At 42.4% G+C, this 21,856-nt stretch overlaps 1 protein-coding gene across 1 annotated transcript; it reads right to left on the bottom strand.

Moving 5' to 3' along the window:
- Positions 1-1,987: 1,987 nt before the first annotated feature.
- On the bottom strand, positions 1,988-21,469 carry c14h15orf40 (chromosome 14 C15orf40 homolog). The gene is made up of 4 exons (XM_072277887.1): positions 21,394-21,469; positions 14,763-14,886; positions 14,133-14,260; positions 1,988-2,651 (listed from the first exon to the last, which is right to left on the bottom strand). The coding sequence occupies exons 1-4, from the start codon at positions 21,418-21,420 to the stop codon at positions 2,556-2,558; spliced, it is 375 nt and encodes a 124-aa protein (XP_072133988.1). The 5' UTR covers positions 21,421-21,469; the 3' UTR covers positions 1,988-2,555.
- Positions 21,470-21,856: the final 387 nt, after the last annotated feature.

Raw genomic sequence — 21,856 nt, 5'->3', positions numbered from 1 at the left:
CAATCTGCAGCATGAATATTCATCAGACTATAAACCACCTCAATACTGCACAGTGCTCACGCCCAAAAATCAGAATCAGAATCAGGTTTATTATCACCGCATGTGACGTGAAATTTGTTAACTTAGCAGCAGCAGTTCAATGCAATAAATAGTCTAGCAAAGAGAGAAAAAAAATAAAATACAACATAATAATAAACAAGTAAATCAATTAAGTGTATTGAATAGATTTTTAAAAAATGTGCACAAAAAGAAATACTGTATATTAAAAAAGTGAGGTAGTGTCCAAAGCTTCAATGTCCATTTAGGAATCAGATGGCAGAAGATTACAGAAAGTGGTAGACACAGCCCAGTATATCTCAGGCAAAGTCCTCCCGACCATTGTGCACATCTACAAGGAACACTGCCACAATAAAGTAGCATCCATCATTAAGGACCACCATCCAGGCCATGTCCTCTTCTCATTGCTGCCATCAGGAAGGAGGTACAGGAGCCTTAGGTCCCACACCATTAGGTTCAGGAACAGTTATTACTCTTCAACCATCAGGCTCCTGAACCAGCGTGGATAACTTCACTCACCCGAGACCTGAGCTGATTCCACAATATACAAACTCACTTTCAAGGACTCTGTAACTAATCTTATCAGTATTATCTACTTATTTCTTCATTTTATTTGCAGTTTGCTTTCTTTTGCAATTTAATTGTTTGTTAGTCTTTTGTGTGTAGTTGCACATTGATTCTATTTTATTTGTTTTCCTGTAAATGCCTGCAAGAAAACGAAATCTCAAAGTCGTATATGGAGACAAATAGGTACTTTGATAATAAATGTACTTTGAACTTTGAAAAAAAAACTTGTTTTGTCCAGACACAAAACAAGTAGCACCCTCTATATATTGACTCAGGAAACTTTCCTGGACATAGTTCACAAATTTCACCCCATCTAGACCCTATCTTCTGCCTGTAATACACCCTCAACACATGACAACATATCTTTCTTACATAGTTTCATTTGAGGAGCTTTTTATTCTTCCTCAATAATGAAGTGTTATATTCCTTAACTAACAGTGCAATACTATCTCCTCTATCTTGCTTAAAAATTCTGTACTCTCGGATAATGCATTACTAGTCCTGCCTAGCTTTAAACCATGTGTCAGTGATGGGAACAATGTCGTAGCCCTATGTATTAATTAAAGCTTTTGTTAATCTATCCTGCTGGTTGAAATCCTTGCATTAAAATAGCTGCAATTATCTTTGTATATCCCTCATGTGCAATTACCTTTTCTCCTCTAGGTGACTATACCAACCCATCTGAACTTCTACTTCGAGCGTCATTCCTACAGACATTTATAATACAGGCATCATCAGTCTCCTTGGTTACCTTCTCATAAAAGTCAATCAGATTGTGAAACAATTTCCCATGTGCAATGCATGGTGATACTCCTTAATCAGAGCCTGTCTTTCCAAGTAATCATAAGTCCTATCCCTAAGAATTTTTTCTAATAGCTTCTCTACCACTGACGTAAGGCTCTCAGGCCTGCGGATTACTCGCTTATCCCTACAGCCCCTATTGACTATGAGAACATCATTAGCTCCACTCCAGTCTTCCTGTACCTCACCCATTGCGGAAAATGATAAAAAAAAAAAAAAAATCTCTCAGAGCTTCAGCATTCTCCTTTTTTGCTTCCCATTATAACCTGGAAAAGAATTCATTAGACCCTGGGGAGTCATCTAACCTAATGTCCATAAATATCTCTAACACCACCTCTTTAAAACATTTGAGACACTGCTCTTTAAATAGGTAGCTTGTTCCTCAAACCATATGCCTTCCCTACCTGTGTTGATTCAATGCACCTGGTTTGCTGCCTTGGGCGGACTGCTCTTAGGTGATAGTCCTGTAAATTTATTCTGTCTAACCATTAAGCATATTCCCAAATCCATGACATCAGTACTACAGAGAAATATTTGCATTTTTTAATATATTATCACATTTAAATACCACAACAAATAAATCGGTGTAATGACCTGTTCTGGTGCAGTAACCGCAGTATTCTATCTCAGCCATCTTCCATAAATATCAATGAGATCATCAAAACTGTGTTTTGTTAATTGAGGAAAAAACACTTCCAAGAAATGTCTCTGATGTTCTTAAACCATAGATATTCTTCAATTCCACCAATGCCACAGGGTCAAGCAGTTCAGACTCCGATTAACATTTCATCCACTGTTGACATTACAAAACAGTTTTTCAAATGATGTCATCCAGATGGAATTGAGTTTGGACTGGATTAATTTTCCCATCCTGAGCAATGCAACAATTAGTCTACTCAGTAGCACTTTCCAATCCTGACATTTTAAAAATAAGAACAAAATCATCTGTCTAGAGTTGAACAATGTATACTCAGCTTAGTGGTCAGTATGCCTGTTATCTAAAATCCTTACAATAAGTAAATTGCTGAGGCAGATTATTAGGTGATCTTCTCTACACTGAAGATTTCATTCAATGTTGTGTTGCTCAGGTCCTCAGTGTATCCCATTCATCCCAAAGCCATACTTCTGCATTAGCTTGAGGCAGCTGCATTTCTGAGCCTTTTGTACACCTCTTCTGGGCTCAGCAAAGTTAGAATCTTCACCATCTTCTTATGTGATGCGGAACCCTTTAGAGGTCAGGAGATTAGTAAGAAACCAATAGAACATTAAATACCAGTTGATTACAAAACAATTACAATGAAACTAAAAAGCCCAACTAGAGAAAAAATAACTAATTGAATTGCAAGATTTAATTATACACTCACATCCAATGATCTAATCAAGTGGAAAAAGTAGTTGGTTCACTTATTTGCACAGTTATAATTACCACTTCTGCATCCTGCTCCTAAACTAACCAGTGCTTTGCGTTTTCATCATCCTACTCATGTCTTGAGCTCACAATCCTCATTCCTTGTTTTATCACAAAGATGGGGAAATACTTTTCAAGCTAAGCCCAGTTGTCTTTCCAGAGAAGAAGTTAGGTAAATGAGAATTAGCAATCATGAAGCACCCTGACATCATAACTCCCTTTCATTTCTTTTTGAGCTTTGCACTGCTAACACCTAGGTACCAAGTCCAGTCACACACATCACTGGGCAAAACGCTCTGATTCATGCTCAAGGGGAGGTTGGGGTCAACACTGAAGACTGTGTGCGAGGCCAAAATTGATCTACAGAGAGCATTTGAAATGATATTTAGTACTTTTCCAAATTTATTTTTGATACTACTTGCAATAAATATATTAATTTGCTACTTTGTTAATCTGTGAGCATTAATTAAGGGCTGGATGAAAACCGGAGGAGAGAGGTACAGGATCTGCTGATGAGGGGGGTAGAGGTTGGAGGGAGGTGAATGAAACCTGTCACATAGAGGAGCTGACTGGCTGGCTTCTTCGCTGCACACTGTAATCATCATCTTCACTAATCCCATCGTCAATATCTTCACTAATCCCATCATCCTGAGTCAAAGGAGAGTGTGCTAGTAGAGAGGGGCATCTCTTTTCACTTCCTCAGGTTTTCATTTGAGTTCAGGTAATGCTACAGGAAACATAGAAACATAGAAAATAGGTGCAGGAGTAGGCCATTCGGCCCTTCAAGCCTGCACTGCCATTTATTATGATCATGGCTGATCATCCAACTCAGAACACCGCCCCAGCCTTCCCTCCATACCCCTTGACCCCCGTAGCCACAAGGGCCATATCTAACTCCCTCTTAAATATAGCCAATGAACTGGCCTCAACTGTTTCCTGTGGCAGAGAATTCCACAGATTCACCACTCTCTGTGTGAAGAAGTTTTTCCTAATCTCGGTCCTAAAAGGCTTCCCCTCTATCCTCAAACTGTAACCCCTCGTTCTGGACTTCCCCAACATCGGGAACAATCTTCCTGCATCTAGCCTGTCCAATCCCTTTAGGATCTTATACGTTTCAATCAGATCCCCCCTCAATCTTCTAAATTCCAAGGAGTACAAGCCCAGTTCATATGACCCCTGAATGGAATTCAGAGTGGACCTGCCGGGATGTTCAAACATTACAGTACTTGTGAAAACAAAGCAGTAGTTTAATGTACGAGAAGCTTTTGTGAAGATCTTCCCTCTTGAACTTGTCACATCAATTTGCCAGAAAGGCCAAGGGTGTTAATCCAAACTTAAACGGGAATGGTACCGGAGGATTGGAGGGAGGCGAATGTTGTTCCCTTGTTCAAAAAAGGTAGTAGGGATAGTCTGGGTAATTATAGACCAGTGAGCTTTACGTCTGTGGTGGGAAAGCTGTTGGAAAAGATTCTTAGAGATAGTATCTATAGGCATTTAGAGAATCATGGTCTGATCATGGACAGTCAGCATGGCTTTGTGAAGGGCAGATCGTGTCTAACAAGCCTGATAGAGTTCTTTGAGGAGGTGACCAGGCGTATAGATGAGGGTAGTGCAGTGGATGTGATCTATATGGATTTTAGTAAGGCATTTGACAAGGTTCCACACGGTAGGCTTATTCAGAAAGTTAGAAGGCATGGGATCCAGGGAAGTTTGGCCAGGTGGATTCAGAATTGGCTTGCCTGCAGAAGACAGAGGGTGGTGGTGGAGAGAGTACATTCAGATTGGAAGATTGTGACTAGTGGTGTCCCACAAGGATCTGTTCTGGGACCTCTACTTTTCGTGATTTTTATTAACGACCTGGATGTGGGGGTAGAAGGGTGGGTTGGCAAGTTTGCAGACGACACAAAGGTTGGTGGTGTTGTAGATAGTGTAGAGGATTGTCAAAGATTGCAGAGAGACATTGATAGGATGCAGAAGTGGGCTGAGAAGCAGCAGATGGAGTTCAACCCGGAGAAGTGTGAGGTGGTACACTTTGGAAGGACAAACTCCAAGGCAGAGTGCAAAGTAACTGGCAGGATACTTGGTAGTGTGGAGGAGCAGAGGGATCTCGGGGTACATGTCCACAGATTCCTGAAAGTTGCCTCACAGGTGGATAGGGTAGTTAAGAAAGCTTATGGGGTGTTAGCTTTCATAAGTCGAGGGATAGAGTTTAAGAGTCGCAATGTAATGATGCAGCTCTATAAAACTCTGGTTAGGCCACATTTGGAGTATTGTGTCCAGTTCTGGTCACCTCACTATAGGAAGGATGTGGGAGCAATGGAAAGGGTACAGAGGAGATTTACCAGGATGCTGACTGGTTTAGAAAGTATGCATTATGATCAGGGATTAAGGGAGCTAGGGCTTTACTCTTTGGAGAGAAAGAGGATGAGAGGAGACATGATAGAGGTGTACAAGATAATAAGAGGAATAGATAGAGTGGATAGCCAGCGCCTCTTCCCCAGGGCACCACTGCTCGATACAAGAGGACATGGCTTTAAGGTAAGGGGTGGGAAGTTCAAGGGGGATATTAGAGGAAGGTTTTTTTACTCAGAGTGGTTGGTGCGTGGAATGCACTGCCTGAGTCAGTGGTGGAGGCAGATACACTAGTGAAGTTTAAGAGACTACTAGACAGGTATATGGAGGAATCTAAGGTGGGAGCTTATATGGGAGGCAGGGTTTGAGGGTCGGCACAACATTGTGGGCCGAAGGGCCTGTACTGTGCTGTACTATTCTATGTTCTAAATCAGAAAAGTGAACCACAAAATGCACGAATATTGAGATGACTTTGCCTCAATATCCTCCTCCTTTCTGGCTGAGCAGCCAATGGCTGATGCCCATTTCGTCTTTTTTGAGCAGTAAGTAAGATGTTAAGAGGTCACCAATATTTTCTGTAGTGGTTTCTGTGTGTGTGTGTGTGTGTGTGTGTGTGTGTGTGTGTGTGTGAGAGAGAGAGAGAGATGTCATTATAAATTAGTATTTCTTGAATGTATTTACCATGGAAAGTTAATAGTGATGTCTTGGAGAGAGTCCACAATACAGAAAAGGAGGTGCTGGAGGTCTTAAAACAAGAGCGACCCAGGTTCAATTCTTGATGCTGTCTGTGTGGGATCTGTATATTCTCACCATGACCGTGTGATTTCATCACACATTCCAGTGGAGTATAGGTTAGGAGGTTGATTGGTTATATGCGTGGAACTTGGCGGCATGGACTCATTGGGGTAGAAGGGCCTGTTATTGTATTGTTTCTTTAAATTTAATAAATATACGTTAGATAAATCCCTGGGACTTGGTCAAGTGTATCCCAGGACATTGTGAGAAGCTAGGGAAGAACTGAAGGACTCTTAGGAGAGATATTTGTATCATTGTTAGCCACAGGTAGGTTCCAGAAGAATAGAAGGTGGCTATTGTTATGCTTAAGAACGGGTGTAAGGAAAAGCCTGGGAAATACAGACTGGTGAGCAAATTATTGGAGGGGATTCAAAGACAGAATCTACGTACATACAGAAAGTCGAGGACTAAGTAAGGAGAGTTAATGTGGGAAATTGTGTCTCCTGAATCTGATTAAAAATTTTGAGGGGATGAACCAGAAAATATGAGGGCATTGTGGTAATTGAGTTTAATTGAGATAAATGTGAGGCGTTGCATTTTGTTAAGTCATATGTTAGGGCCTTGGGATGTGTTACAGAACAGAGAAACCTAACGATATAGGTACACTGAAAGTGGCATCTCAAGAGACAGGATGGTGAAGATGATGTTTGTTATGCTGGTCTTCATCAGTCAGGATACTGAGTACAGGAGCTGGAATGTCAGGTTGCAGCTATAGAAAATGCCTGTAAGACCAAATATGGAATATTGGGTATAGTTTTGGTTGTCCTGCTATAAAGGGGATGTCTCTAAATTCGACAGGGTGCAGAATAGATTTACAAAAATGTTGCTGGAACTGGAGGGTTTCAGTAGTAAAGTGAGGCTGGGTAGTCTTACACATTTTCTTCTGTAGAATTAGGGTGACACTATAGAAGTTTATAAAACCATAAGGGGTATAGAAAAGGTGAATAGCCACCATCTTTTTTCCCAGGGTAGTGGGACTCCAAAACTTGTGGGTGTAGGTTTAAAGAGAAAGGGGAAGGATTTAAAGGGACCCAAGAGGAAACTTCTTCACAGAAGGTGGTGTACTAAGAGTGGACAGCCATGGAATGAGCTGCCAGAGAACGTGGTAGAGGCAGGTACAATAACAGCATTTAAAAGAAATTTGGATCGGTACAAAACAGAAAAGATTTAAATGGATATTGCCCAAATTCTGACAATTTGAACTAGCTCAGTTTGTCAATTTGGTCAACAGGAAGGAGTTGAGCTGAAGAGCCTGTTTTCCTGCTGTATAACTCTATGACACAGCAAAGCCGTTCACTGTTCTTGTTAACAGTGACACAGACCTGAAGCAATTCAAAGTTCTGAGTTTGCAAGAAACAAATCAATAAGCAGCTGGCAGTGATTGGTTATCTTAGCTGGATCCTTCCATACCAATATTAAGAATATATCAAAATTTCCATTTGCTTAAATCTTGCTGATGGCATTGGAACAGCTGAAAGGTATGTTGTTGCTATTGAACACAGAATAGCACAACAGGCCTTTCGGCCCACAATATGTGCCAACCATGACACCAAACAAAATGACACAGTTTCCTGCAAAGGTCCATATCCCTTCATCCCCTACTTATTGCTTCTCATATTGCTACCTTTCTGCTTCCATCACCTCCCCAGAAGCACATCCCAGACACCTAACACACTAAATAGACAACAATTGTCTTGTAAATTTTCTTTAAATGTTTATTCTCTCACCATACATTTTCTTCATCACCCTATCTACATGTGTTGCCACTTTCAGGGAACTATGTACTTGTACCCTAAGGTCTCTCAGTTCTACAACACTCCCCAGAACCCTGCCATTTACTGTATGTCTGTGCCTGATGTGTCTTCCCAAAACACATCACTTTGTACTTACCTGAGTTAAATTCTATCTGCCAATCTCTTGCCCATAATCTACCTAATTTTGTAAACCTAGATAACCTTGTTCACTGTGCAGAATACTACTGATTTGGTGTCATTCAAAAACTTACTAATCATGCCACCACTATTCTCATCCAACACATTAGTACACAGTATGTGACAAACAGGGAACCCAGCACTGATCCCTGTGGCGTGATGCATGTAGGTACCAATGAAATAGGAAAAAAGTGACAGGCGGTCCTATAACGCAAACACGAGGAAATCTGCAGGTGCTGGAAATTCAAGCAACACACATAAAAAATGCTGGTGAACGCAGCAGATCAGGCAGCATCTATAGGAAGAGGTACAGTCGACGTTTCGGGCTGAGACGCTTCGTTAGGACTAACTGAAAGAGGAGATAGAAAGTGATTTGAAAGTGGGAGGGCGAGGGGGAGATCCGAAATGATAGGAGAAGACAGGAGGGGGAGGGATGGAGCCAAGAGCTGGACAGTTGATTGGCAAAAGGGATACGAGGCTGGAGAAGGGAGAGGATCATGGGACGGGAGGCCTAGGGAGAAAGAAAGGGGGAGGGGAGGCCAGAGGATGGGCAAGGAGTATAGTGAGAGGGACAGAGGGAGAAAAAGAGAGAGGAAAATAAATAAATAGATAGATAGATAGATAGATAGATACATAAATAAAAAAATAAATAAGGGATGAGGTACGAAGGGGAGGTGGGGCATTAACGGAAGTTAGAGAAGTCAATATTCATGTCATCAGGTTGGAGGCTACCCAGACGGAATATAAGGTGTTGTTCCTCCAACCTGAGTGTGGCTTCATTTTTACAGTAGAGGAGGCCGTGGATAGACATATCAGAATGGGAATGGGACGTGGAATTAAAATGTGTGGCCACTGGGAGATCCTGCTTTCTCTGGCAGACAGAGCTTAGATGTTCAGCAAAACGATCTCCCAGTCTGCATCAGGTCTTGCCAATATATAGAAGGCCACATTGGGAGCACCGGACGCAGTATATCACCCCAGCCGACTCACAGGTGAAGTGTCGCCTCACCTGGAAGGACTCTGGGGCCCTGAATGGTAGTGAGGGAGGAAGTGTAAGGGCATGTGTAGCACTTGTTCTGCTTACAAGGACAAGTGCCAGGAGGGAGATCAGTGGGAAGGGATGGGAGGGGGACGAATGGAAAAGGAAGTCATGTAGGGAGCGATCCCTGCGGAAAGCAGAAGGGGGGGGAGGGAAAGATGTGCTTAGTGGTGGGATCCCGTTGGAGGTGGCAGAAGTTACAGAGAATTATATGTTGGACCCGGAGGCTGGTGTGGTGGTAGGTGAGGACAAGGGGAACCCTATTCCTGGTGGGGTGGCGGGAGGATGGGGTGAGAGCAGATGTGCGTGAAATGGGAGAGATGCGTTTGAGAGCAGAGTTGATGGTGGAGGAAGGGAAGCCCCTTTCTCTAAAAAAGGACATCTCCTTCGTTCTGGAATGAAAAGCCTCATCCTGAGAGCAGATGCGGCGGAGACGGAGGAATTGCGAGAAGGGGATGGCATTTTTGCAAGAGACAGGGTGGGAAGAGGAATAGTCCAGGTAGCTGTGAGAGTCTGTAGGCTTATAGTAGACATTGGTAGATAAGCTGTCCCCAGAGATAGAGACAGAAAGATCAAGGAAGGGGAGGGAGGTGTCAGAAATGGACCAGGTAAACTTGATGGCAGGGTGAAAGTTGGAGGCAAAGTTAATGAAGTCAACGAGCTCAGCATGTGTGCAGGAAGCAGTGCCAACGCAGTCATCAGTGTAGCGAAGGAAACGTGGGGGACAGATACCAGTATAGGCTTGGAACATGGACTGTTCCACATAGCCAACAAAAAGGCAGGCATAGCTGGGACCCATACGGGTGCCCATGGCTACGCCTTTAGTTTGGAGGAAGTGAGAGGAGGCAAAGGTGAAATTATTAAGAGTAAGGACTAATTCCGCTAGACGGAGGAGAGTGGTGGTAGAGGGGAACTGGTTAGGTCTGGAATCCAAAAAGAAGCAGACAGCTTTGAGACCTTCCTGGTGGGGGATGGAGGTATATAGGGACTGGACATCCATGGTGAAAATAAAGTGGTGGGGGCCAGGGAACCTAAAATCATTGAAAAAATTCAGAGCATGAGAAATGTCATGAACATAGGTGGGAAGGGATTGAACAAGGTTGGATAAAACAGTGTCGAGGTATGCAAAAATGAGTTCGGTGGGGCAAGAGCAAGCTGAGACAATGGGTCTACCAGGACAGGCAGGTTTGTCGATCGTGGGTAGGAGGTAGAAACGGGAAGTGCGGGGTGTGGGAACCAAAAGGTTGGTAGCACTGGATGGGAAATCCCCTGAGTTGATAAAGTTAGTGATGGTGTGGGAGACAATGGCCTGGTGCTCCTTAGTGGGGTCATGATCGAGGGGTAAATAAGAGGAGGTATCCGCGAGTTGCGCTGTGCCTCGGCAAGCTAGAGATCGGTATGCCAGACTACAACAGCACCCCCCTTATCGGTCCTATAAGCCAATTTTAGGGAGCCATGAGATAAATTAAAATGTAAAGCTTCAAAAGTGATAATCTCAGGAAAGGATTAGGCAAGTATGGAATGGGACAGGCTGATTTCTGGCAAAGGTGTACTTGGTAAGTGGGAGGCCTTCAAAAGTGAAAGTTTGAGAGTACAAAGGTTGTATGTGCCTGTCAGAATAAAAAAGGTAAAACTAACAGGTGTAGGAACCTGAGTTTTCAAGACATACTGAAGCCCTGGTTAAGAAAAAAAATAAAGAGGTGGAGTACAGGTATAGACAAGTAGGAACAAATGAGGTGTTTATGGAATATAAGAAATGCAAGAAACACTTAAGAAAGAAATCAGTAGAGCTAAAAGAAGGCATGTGGTTGCCTTAGCAGACAAGGTGAAGGAGAATCCTAAAGGATTCTACAGATATATTAAGAACAAAAGGACTGCAAGGGACAAAATTGGCCCTTTGGAGGATTAAAATAGCCAGGGCTGTAGCAGAGATATTTAAATCATCCTTAGCAACAGGTGAGGTAACAGAGGATTAGAGGATAGCCAATGTTGTTCTGTTCTGTTAGCCAATGTTATGTTAGAAAAGCTCTAACATAAACCAGGAAATTATAGGCTGGTGAGCCTGACATCAGTAGTGGGAAAGTTATTGCAAGGTATTCTATGGGACCAGATATATAAGTATTTGGATAGATGTGGACTGAGTAAGGATAGTCAGCATGGCTTTGTGTGTGGTAGGTCATGTATAACCAACCCTTAAGTTTTTTAAGGAAGTTATCAGAAAAGTTGATAAAGGCAAGGCAGTGGATGTTGTCTACATGGATTTTAGCAAGGCATTTGGCATGTCTACATGGGAGGTTGGTCAAGAAGGTTCAGTCGCTTGGCATTCTAGATGAGGTAGTAAACTGGATTGGACATTGGCTTTGTGAGAGAAGCCAGAGAGCGGTAGTAGACAGTTGTGCCTCCGACTGGAGGCCTGTGACAAGTGGAGTACCACATGGATCATTGCTGGGTCTATTGTTGTTTGTCATCTATATTAAAGATCCGGATGATAATGTGGTTAAGTGAATCAGCAAAATTGCGGTTGACACCAAAACTGGGGGTGTAGTAGACAGTGAGGAAGACTATCAAAGCTTGTAGTTGGATCTGGACCACTGGAAAAATGGGCTGAAAAAATAGCAGATGGAATTTAATGCAGATAAGTGAGAGGTATCGCACTTTGGTAGGACCAACCAGGGTAGGTCTTACGCAGTGAATGGTAGGGCACTGAGGAATGCAGTAGAATAAAGGGGTCTGGCAATACTAGTACAGGTCGACCTTCACTAATCTGGCACCATTGGAACCTGAGAAGTGCCGGATTAGTGAAAATGCTGAATTACAGAAGGATCACAATAAACATAATCAGTGCAGGATTATCGAAGGAACCGGATTACAGGTAGTCGGATATAGTGATGGTCGACCTATACATAATTCATTGAAAGTGGTATCACTGGTTGATAGTGTTGTAAAGAAAGCTTTTGGCACATTGGTCTTCATAAATCAAAGTATTTACAGGAGATGGGATGTTATCTTGAAGTTATATAAGACGTCAGTGAGGCCTAATTTGGAGTGTTCACCAGCAACTTTGATGTGCGTTGCTTGAATTTCCAGCATCTGTAGAATTCCTGTTGTTTGGAGTATTGTGTGCAGTTTTGATCACCTACCTACAGGAAAGATGTAAGTAATGTTGAAAGAGTACTCAGAAAATTTACAAGAATTTTGCAAGGTTTGGAGGACCTGGGTTATATGGAAAGATTGAATAGGTTAGGACTTATACATAGAACATATGTTTAAGAAAACTATATTTTAAAAACTTTTTTTTCTACCAGTTATATGGAAAGATTGAATAGATTAGGACTTTATTTCTTGGAATGTAGAAGACTGAGAGGAGATTTGATAGAGGTATACAAAATTATGAGGGGTATAGAAAGGCTAAATGCAAGCAGGCTTCTTCCACTGAGGTTGGATGGGACTACAACCAGAGGCTAAGGGTGAAAGGTGAAAAATTTAAGGGGAACACGAAGGGAAACTTCTTCACTCAGAGGGTCATGAGAGTGTGAAACAAGATGCCAGCTCAAGTGGTGCATGTGAGCCCGATTTCAATGCTTAAGAGAATTTTGGATAGGTATATAGATGGTAGGATAGGGGTATGGAGGGTTATAATCCCGCTTGCAGGTCGATGGGAGTAGGCAGTCTAAATGGCTTGGCATGTACTGAATGAGCCAAAGGGCCTGTTTCTGTATTGTACTTCTCTATGACTCTATGAATCAGGATTGCTACCTGTGCCACCTAGTAGCCAGAGTAGTAAGAACAGCAGATTTAGAATGAATATGTGGATTAAATCGTGATGTAGGAAGGAGAACTTTAAATTCCTGAGGCATTGGAAGCAGTTCTGGGGGAGATGGACCAGTACAAACCGGGCAGTCTATATCTGGGTAGGACTGGGATCAATGTCCCAGGGGCATTGTTTGCTAATATTGTTGGAAAGGGCTTAAACTGATATAGAGGTGGGATGGGATTCCAGGGAGAAAGACAAGAGGGAAGCAATGCAGAGACCAAAACAAAAGTTAAGAAAAATATCAGAGTGGAGTACAGAAAAGTCATATGCAAAGGACACAAATAATACTCTTCTCTAACAGGATAACGAGTGTAAGGATACGTTACCTGATTGCCCATTGATTTCGAAACAAGGTCAATGAACCTGTGGCACAAAGGGGTATGATTTAGTGGCCATTACAGAAACATGATTGCAGGACAGAATTGATTGAGAATTATATATCCAAGGATATCAGGTAACACATTAGGATAGGCAGGAAGATAAGGGAGGTGGGTAGCAATCTTCCTTAAGGATGAGATCACAGTGATAGTGGGAGATAATATAAAATCTGAGCAGGATGTTCAGTCCAATTGGGTAGAGTTTAGGAATAGTAAAGGGGAAAAAAATCCTGATGAAGGATGTCAGCCTTAAGTATCAATTTATTTCCATAGATGTTGCCTGACCTGTTGAATTCCTCCAGCATTTTGTGTGTGTTTCACTGGTGGGAGCTGTCTATAGGCCACCAAATAATAACATTAGTGGCACAGGCAATAAGCAAGAAATATCTGAAACAAGAACGGAATGGCAATTGTCATGGGAACATTAACTTGCACATAAATTGGGCAAATCAATTTAGCTCAGGCAGTCTTAAGGAGGATATTAAAGAATGCATCCATGATAGGTTACTTAAACAATGTGTTAATTAACCTACAAGGGAAAATGCTATGTTAGATTTGGTCCTGTGCAATGAGACAGGTAAAATTAATAATCTTGTAGTTAGGGATCCAATAGCAGATATCTGCTCACAAGATGGTAAATAATCTATTTGTCCTTTTACTTATAATAAAAATCAGGAAAGCAGGTCTGACACTCAGTTGCCCATTCCAAACGGGTTTATGATAGAGCGACACCATCAGACAAGAAAATAAAGTGCATGTGCATTGGAAAAACAATAGCTATACTTTATTTTAAAGTATATGTAATCTCCCACATCACATCAGGTTGATTTGCAATGCTGTGGGACACAAAATGCAACAATAGTATCTCCTGACCATCATTGAGCACAGAGACCACACTCTCACAGTGGAGGTAAATGGAGCCTGTGCCTCTCATGTCGAAGGGGATAACTTACACAGTCTGCATGCAAGATGTTTCTGAATCAAAACTGACCTTGTACAGAACAACTTCACTTTTCCTTAACTGTAACAGCTTGGCAAGGTAGCTAATTAGCTCTGCGTTGGCCTCTCCATCAGACGCTGGAGCTGCAATAGCCACACCAACTGTTTCTTCTGACACATCTGTGGAATACAGGGTGCATTCTGATCACCATTAGCAAGCATTTCCTGTGTCAGCAGGCTACACACTGGGAAACGGCTTTTCGTCTTAAGATGGAAAGGTCTACAAATTACATTAACTAATCAGAACAAAACCAAATGTCAAGATTATTTTACAGAGCTTAAATATGAAGTGCAGAAGTTAGCACCTACTCAGTAGAATTTAAAATGAACCAGTTACTTCCATGCCTATAAATAATCAGAATGTTGCAAAACTTGCCGACTGAAAAATGAAGCCACAGCAGTGCATTCCCTTCGACAGCTTGCCAGAAACACACATGGTGACCAAAAGTTTTAAAACAGAAATAGATTCAGGCCTCATGTCGCTAGAGATCTGTCCTTGGCATCTTCCTTATTCTTGGTTTCACATGCTTTCCCTCCTCACTTATTCTTCCTGAAACTTTTTGCAGCTGTGATGGGAAAGTGTCATGTGCATATTAGAAGTTAGTTATTTAACATAGCTCACCTGTTATAGCACTTATTTTGGCTCCAGGTTTAGCATGAATGGCCACCAGAACAGAACAGCTCTTATCAACCTTCACTGGACCATGAGGTACTGATATTCTGGAGACTTCAGCTTTCTCTTCGTTCTAAGGAATATAATGTGATTTTTATTATTCTACCTTTCAAGATTTGAAATATTTCCAACACAATTCTGTGAATCTGAGATATCTGTATTAATGCCACTATGTAGAACATGAAGGTTTTCTCTGAGGTTTGCTGTTGTGTATTTTGATGAAAATTTTCCACAATGGAATCTCAGTGATGAAGCCATTAGAATAACTGGCACACGACTCTAGGGACTTGTGTTCAATATTGACTTTGGATGTTACCTGTGATGAGTTTGTACACACTCCCTGTAACTGTGTTCAGTGCCTGGATGGGCCCCAGTTCGCCCTCCCATTCCAAAGTGTCAGTAAGTTAAATGGCAACACTAAATTAACCCTTAGTGTAGGTAAGTGGCAAGAATCAAAGGGAAGCTGAGAGGGTTGAATTGCAGAATTATTGTGAATAAGGAGCTGCAGGATGTGATTGATCTACTTTGACCTTTAACATAGTAAATATTAGGAGTTGTAGGATAGGTGACAAAACACTTAATTAAGCTTTAAGATGCCTTAAAGGAAAAAGGTGGGGTAAGGCTTTGTGCCTCCAAGAATCTGTCCCTGTCTTCTTATTTCTCATCTACTGAAGGTATTATCTGTTTCCACTGTACGATACAAGGTCTGCCCCATCACTGTATTTACATTGTCAACAACTCAGAAACTACTGGAAACCCAAATCTTTTGCCCCACTAAAAGTTATGTTCCTGGTGGTTAACCTTTAGGGTATCCTGCATGAGGACCCCCAGGTCCCTTTGCACTTCCGATTTTCGAATCTTCTCCCCATCTAAATAATAATCTACCCGATAATTTCTTCTTCCAAAATGTACAACCATACATTTCTCAACATTGTATTGCATCTGTCATTTCTTTGCCCACTCTCCTAAACTGACCAAGTCTCTCTGCAACCTTTCCGTTTCTTCAACACTTCCTGCTCCTCCCTTATCTTGGTGTCATCCGCAAACTTAGCCACAAAACCATTTAATCCATAATCTAAGTCATCGATATACATTGTAAAAAGAAGCGGCCCCAACGCTGACCCCTGCAGAACACCACTAGTAACCGGCAACCAATCAGAATAGGATCCCTCTATTCCCACCCTTTGCTTTCTGCCTATCAGCCAATGCTCCACCCATTTCAATATCTTTCCTGTAATTCCATGGGCTTCTACCTTACTAAGCAGCCTCTTATGCGGCACCTTATCGAAGGCCTTTTGAAAATCCAAATACACAACATTCACAGCCTCTCCCTTGTCAATCTTATTCGAGATTATCTCAAAAAATTCCAATAGGTTGGTGAGGCAGGATCTTCCCTTCATGAAACCATGCTAGCTTGGGCCTACCTTGTCATGCACCTCGAGGAATTTCATAACTCGTCCTTGAGGATCGACTCCAATAACTTTCCAACTACTGATGTCAGACTAATAGGTCTGTAATTTTCTTTTTGCTGCCTCCCTCCTTTCTTAAACAGTGGAACAACATTTGCGACCTTCCAGTCCTCTGGAACCATGCCAGAGTCTATTGATTCCTGGAAGATCATTTCCAATGCCTCCACAATCTCCAAAGCCACCCCCTCAGAACCCGTGGGTGCACCTCATCCGGTCCGGAAGACCTATGTATTCTTAGTCCATTTAGCTTCCCAAGCACTTTCTCTCTAGTAATCTTGACTGTACCTAATTCTATTCCCTGAGACCTCTGGCTATCAGGCATGTTGCTAATGTCTTCCACTGTGAAGACCGATGCAAAATACTCATTCATTTCCTCTGCCATCTCTTTGCTACCCATTATAATTTCTCCAGCATTATTTTCAATCAGTCCTATATCTACCCGTGTCACTCTTTTACTCTTAATATATTTAAAAAAACCTTTAGTATCCTTTTTTGTTAATTGCCAACTTCCTTTCATAATTCATCTTTTCTTTCCTTTTTTTGGTGTGTGCCTGCGAGCGTGAGTCTGTGCGTGTGCGTCTGCGTGTTCGTGATGATGTCTTTTTCATGGCTTTTACAAGGCGCAGAGCGAGAAAGAGACTGTGTGGCGCGCCACTCCTCATACAGATATTTTCGCAGTATTTTTCCCTTTATTTTACGAGGTCAAGTTGCGATCTCGACACTCAATACTGCACGGATGGAAAGCGTACTCGGGAGCGGACCCGACTGGTTTCCAACCCAGGAACCTCCACTCCCGGGTCCGGCGCCAATGTCATTGCGCCACCAGCCAGCCCCATCTTTTCTTTCCTAATGACTTTCTTAGTTTCCTTCTATAAGTTTTTAAAAGTCGCCCAGTCCTCAGTTTTCCCACTACTTTTTGCTTCCTTGTACATCGTCTCTTTTGCTTTTATTTTAGCCTTAACCTCTCTCGTTAGCCACATTTGTGCCGTTTTTCCATTCATAATTTTCTTTTTATCTTGGAATATATTTTTCCTGCACTTTCCTTATTTCTTGTAGGAATTTCATCCAATTCTGCTCTACTGTCCCTCCACCGAGCTTACTTGGGCCAGTTCCTCTCTCATACCACTGTAATTTCCTTTGTTCCACTGAAATATCGACCTGATATCAGCTTCTCTTTTTCAAATTTGAAATTGAACTCTATCATATTATGATCACTACTTCCAAGGGGTTCCATTACCTCCAGCTTCCTGATCGCCTCAGGTTCATTACACAGCACCCAATCCAAAACAGTTCTTGAGCTGGGTGGGTAGGACCCTTCATGATGTTACTGGCCATTTTCTGTTCAGAATAAACTGAGTACGGAAGGAACAGTCACAAAGAAGAGATTCATTTCAGTAAATTAACTTCAGTGTTATAGTGGAGGCTCCACCACATCCTGAGCAACTTGCAAGGGAACTGTACAGGCCAGAGCCATTTAGTCTGTTTGAAAACCAGGGCAATTTGTGGCCCGAACCAAAGGCAGAGCTAGAACTATGGGGAATAACTTGCAGTTATTACTAAATTGTTAAAAGCTGTGAAAGATTGCTAGGGTATTATATTTTGCAGCATTACTTATTTTATTGAGATACAGTGCAGAATTGACACTTCTAGCCCTTCGAGCTGTGCTGCCCAGCAACCCCTGATTTAACCCTAGCCTATTCATGGGACAATCTACAATGATCAATTAACCGACCAACCGTTTTGAATTTTTTTTATTTTAAATTTATTTAAATCTTGCATCCATCCACAATATGAGGGAGTAAAAATCACTGTGTAAAAACCAGTACGTCTTTGGACTGTGGATGGAAACTCCAGCACCCAAAGGAAACCCATGGGTCATGGGGAAAGCATACAAAATTCCTTATGCATCCTATGATAATCCAATATCATAATCCTTTTGTAAGTTTTTTGCAATATATTATGTTTGTAGCGTAGGATTTTGTGAATAAAATAAGCAAGTCAGTTTACATGTTTAAAAAAACCCATTGCCCTTTACTTCCAATACGAATAAGCCAAAAGCAGTTGCCTTACATTGACATCATTACGTCAGGCACAATAAAGTGGATACAGTAACTCAATGATGGTGTTTGTAAATGATGTAGACCAGTTTCCATTATGAACAATACATGTCAACTGTCACCCATTCCTTGACCCTACAGTACTACTTCATATAATAGTTGCACTGCTTTATATAATAGTTATAGTAGTTTATAGCCTCTGACTATCCACACGATCAATGCCTCTCATCATCTTATACACCTCTATCAGGTCACCTCTCATCCTCTGTCGCTCCAAGGAAAAAAGTTCACTCAACCTATTCTCATAAGGCATGCTCCCCAGTCCAGGCAACATCCTTGTAAATCTCCTCTGCACCTTTTCTATGGTTTCCACATTCTTCCTATAGTGAGGCGACCAGAACTAAGCACAGTACTCCAAGTGGGGTCTGACCAGGGTCCTATATAGCTGCAACATTACCTCTCGGATCTGAAACTCAGTCCCACAATTGATGAAAGCCAATGCACCGTACGCTTTCTTAACCAGAGTCAACCTGCGCAGCAGCCTTGAGTGTCCGATGGACTTGGACCCCAAGATCCCTCTGATCCTCCACAATGCCAAGAGTCTTACCATTAATACTATATTCTGCCATCATATTTGACGTACCAAAATGAACCACCTCACACTTATCTGGGTTGAACTCCATCTGCCACTTCTCAGCCCAGTTTTGCATCCTATCAATGTCCCTCTGTAACCTGTGACAGCCCTCCACACTATCCACAATACCTCCAATCTTTGTGTCATCAGCAAATTTACTAACCTTTCCCTCCACTTCCTCTTCCAGGTCATTTATAAAATTCACAAAGAGTAGGGGTCCCAGAACAGATCCCTGATCACCACTGGTCACTGGCTTCCATGCAGATTATGACCTGTTTACAACTACTCTTTGCCTTCTGTGGATAAGCCAGTTCCAGATCCACGAGGCAATGTCCCCTTGGATCCCATGCCTCCTTACTTTCTCAATAAGCCTTGCATGGAGTACCTTATCAAATGCCTTGCTAAAATCCACATACACTACATCTACGGCTCTACCTTCATCAATGTGTTTAGTCACATCCTCAAAATTTCAATCAGGCTCGTAAGGCACGACCTGCCTTTGACAAAGCCACGCTAACTATTCGTAATCATATTATGCCTCTCCAAATGTTCATAAATCTTGCCTCTCAGGATCTTCTCCATCAACTTACCAACCACTGAAGTATGAGTCTTTGGTCTATAATTTCCTGGGTTATCTCTACTCCCTTTCCTGAATAATGAAACAACATCTGCAACCCTCTAATCCTCCGGAACCTCTCCCGTCCCCATTGATGTGGCAAAGATCATCGCCAGAGGCTCAGCAATCTCCTCCCTCACCTCCCACAGTATCCTGGGGTACATCTTGTCCGGTCCCAGTGACTTATCCAACTTGATGCTTTCCAAAAGCTCCAGCACATCCTCTTTCTTAATATTTACATGCTCAAGCTTTTCAGTCCGCTGTAAGTCATCCCTACAATCGCCAAGATCCTTTTCTGTAGTGAATACTGAAGCAAAGTACTCATTAAATATCCCTGCTATCTCCTCCGGTTCCATACACACATTTCCACTGTCACACTTGATTGGTCCTATTCTCTCACGACTTATCCTCTTGCTCTTCACATACCTGTAGAATGCCTTGGGGTTTTCCTTAATCCTGTCCGCCAAGGCCTTCTCATGGCCCCTTCTGGCTCTCCGAATTCCTTTCTTAAGCTCCTTCCTGCTAGTCTTATAATCTTCGAGCTCTCTATCATTACCTAGCTTTTTGAACCTTTCGTAAGCTTTTCTTTTCCTCTTGACTAGATTTACAACAGCCTTTGTACACCATGGTTCCTGTACCCTACCATCCTTTCCCTGTCTCATTGGAACTTACCAATGCAGAACTCCACGCAAATATCCCCTGAACATTTGCCACATTTCTTCCGTACATTTCCCTGAAAACATCTGTTTCCAATTTATGCTTCTAAGTTCCTGCCTGATAGCCTCATATTTCCCCTTACTCCAATTAAACGCTTTCCTAATATGTCTATTCCTAACCCTCTCCAATGCTATGGTAAAGGAGATAGAGTTGTGATCACTATCTCCAAAATGCTCTCCCACTGAGAGATCAGACACCTGACCAGGTTCATTTCCCAATACCAGATCAAGTACAGCCTCTCCTCTTGTAAGCTTATCTACATATTGTGTCAAGAAACCTTCTTGAACACACCTAACAAACTCCACCCCATCCAAACCCCTCGCTCTAGGGACAAGCCAATCGATATTTGGGAAATTAAAATCTCCCACCGTGACAACCCTGTTGTTATTACACCTTTCCAGAATCTGTCTCCCTGTCTACTCCTCCATGTCCCTGTTACTATTGGGTGGTCCATAAAAAACACCCAGTAGAGTTAGTATCCTTTTCCTGTTCCTAACTTCCACCCACAGAGACCCAGCGGACAATCCCTCCATGTCTTCCTCCTTTTCTACAGCCGTGACACTATCTCTGATCAACAGTGTCACACCCCCACCTCTTCTGCCTCCCTCCCTGTCCTTTCTGAAACATCTAAAGCCTGGCACTCGATGTAACCATACCTGCCCCTGAGCCATCCAAGTCTCTGTAATGGCCAAAACATCATAGCTCCAAGTACTGATCCACGCTCTAAGCTCCTCCGCTTTGTTCATAGTACTCCTTGCATTAAAATAGACTTCAACAAAAATCCTTGGCTCTTGTACTGAATACATTGTTTATGAAGACCAATGTGCCGAAAGCTTTCTTCACGACCCTATCTTTTAATTTCCAATTGTAACTTAAAGTAGCTTTTTTTTGTTTACAGCTACAAAAAAAAACAAATTTCACGCCTTATGTCAGTGATAATAAACCAGATCCTGGGTCAGACATGAGCACCACAGCTCGAGGCCTCACTCCCGCACGCCCTCATATTACAGAATTTCCCCATAGGCAACACTTTATCCGAAAACGGGGACTAACCCATCCAGCAATTCCATCCCGGAACCCCACCCACCATACGCCTTTGCCCGGACCGCGGCATCGCCCTATCACCCAGCTCAGCACGGAGACCCCGAAGCGCGAGGCGCCACCACTGCAGCATCGGCCAGACGCCGGCTCGCGCGTGCACATTGCCGGTGGCGGGCCGGGCCCTGGCTCGCGCGTGCGCAGTGCCGAGCAGCGTCTGTCGTCCTCCTTTCTCCAGCAACCCCGGGTTAATCTAGCACTTGGTGTGTCTTTTTACTCGAGATCCTCTGCAGCCTTTTCTGTCTTCATTCTTTGTATTCAGATTATTTTGAAATTCAGGCCAACATTCTGTTTACCTTCTTAATTTCAAAGCTACACCTGCCTGTTAAATATCCGGTAAAGTATTTCGAAGTTTACTCAAGTTACTCTGACCATTAACGGCATTCAAACGGTCACTATTTAAAAATACTTAAGCATTCCATTTTATCATCAGCAAAATCTCTCCACCAAAA

Source organism: Mobula birostris, chromosome 14 (assembly GCF_030028105.1).
Source record: "Mobula birostris isolate sMobBir1 chromosome 14, sMobBir1.hap1, whole genome shotgun sequence".
In the NCBI taxonomy this organism is placed as follows: Eukaryota; Metazoa; Chordata; class Chondrichthyes; order Myliobatiformes; family Myliobatidae; genus Mobula; species Mobula birostris.
The sequence above is the reverse complement of the archived record's forward strand: the minus strand, read 5'-3'. Positions and strand labels throughout refer to the sequence as shown.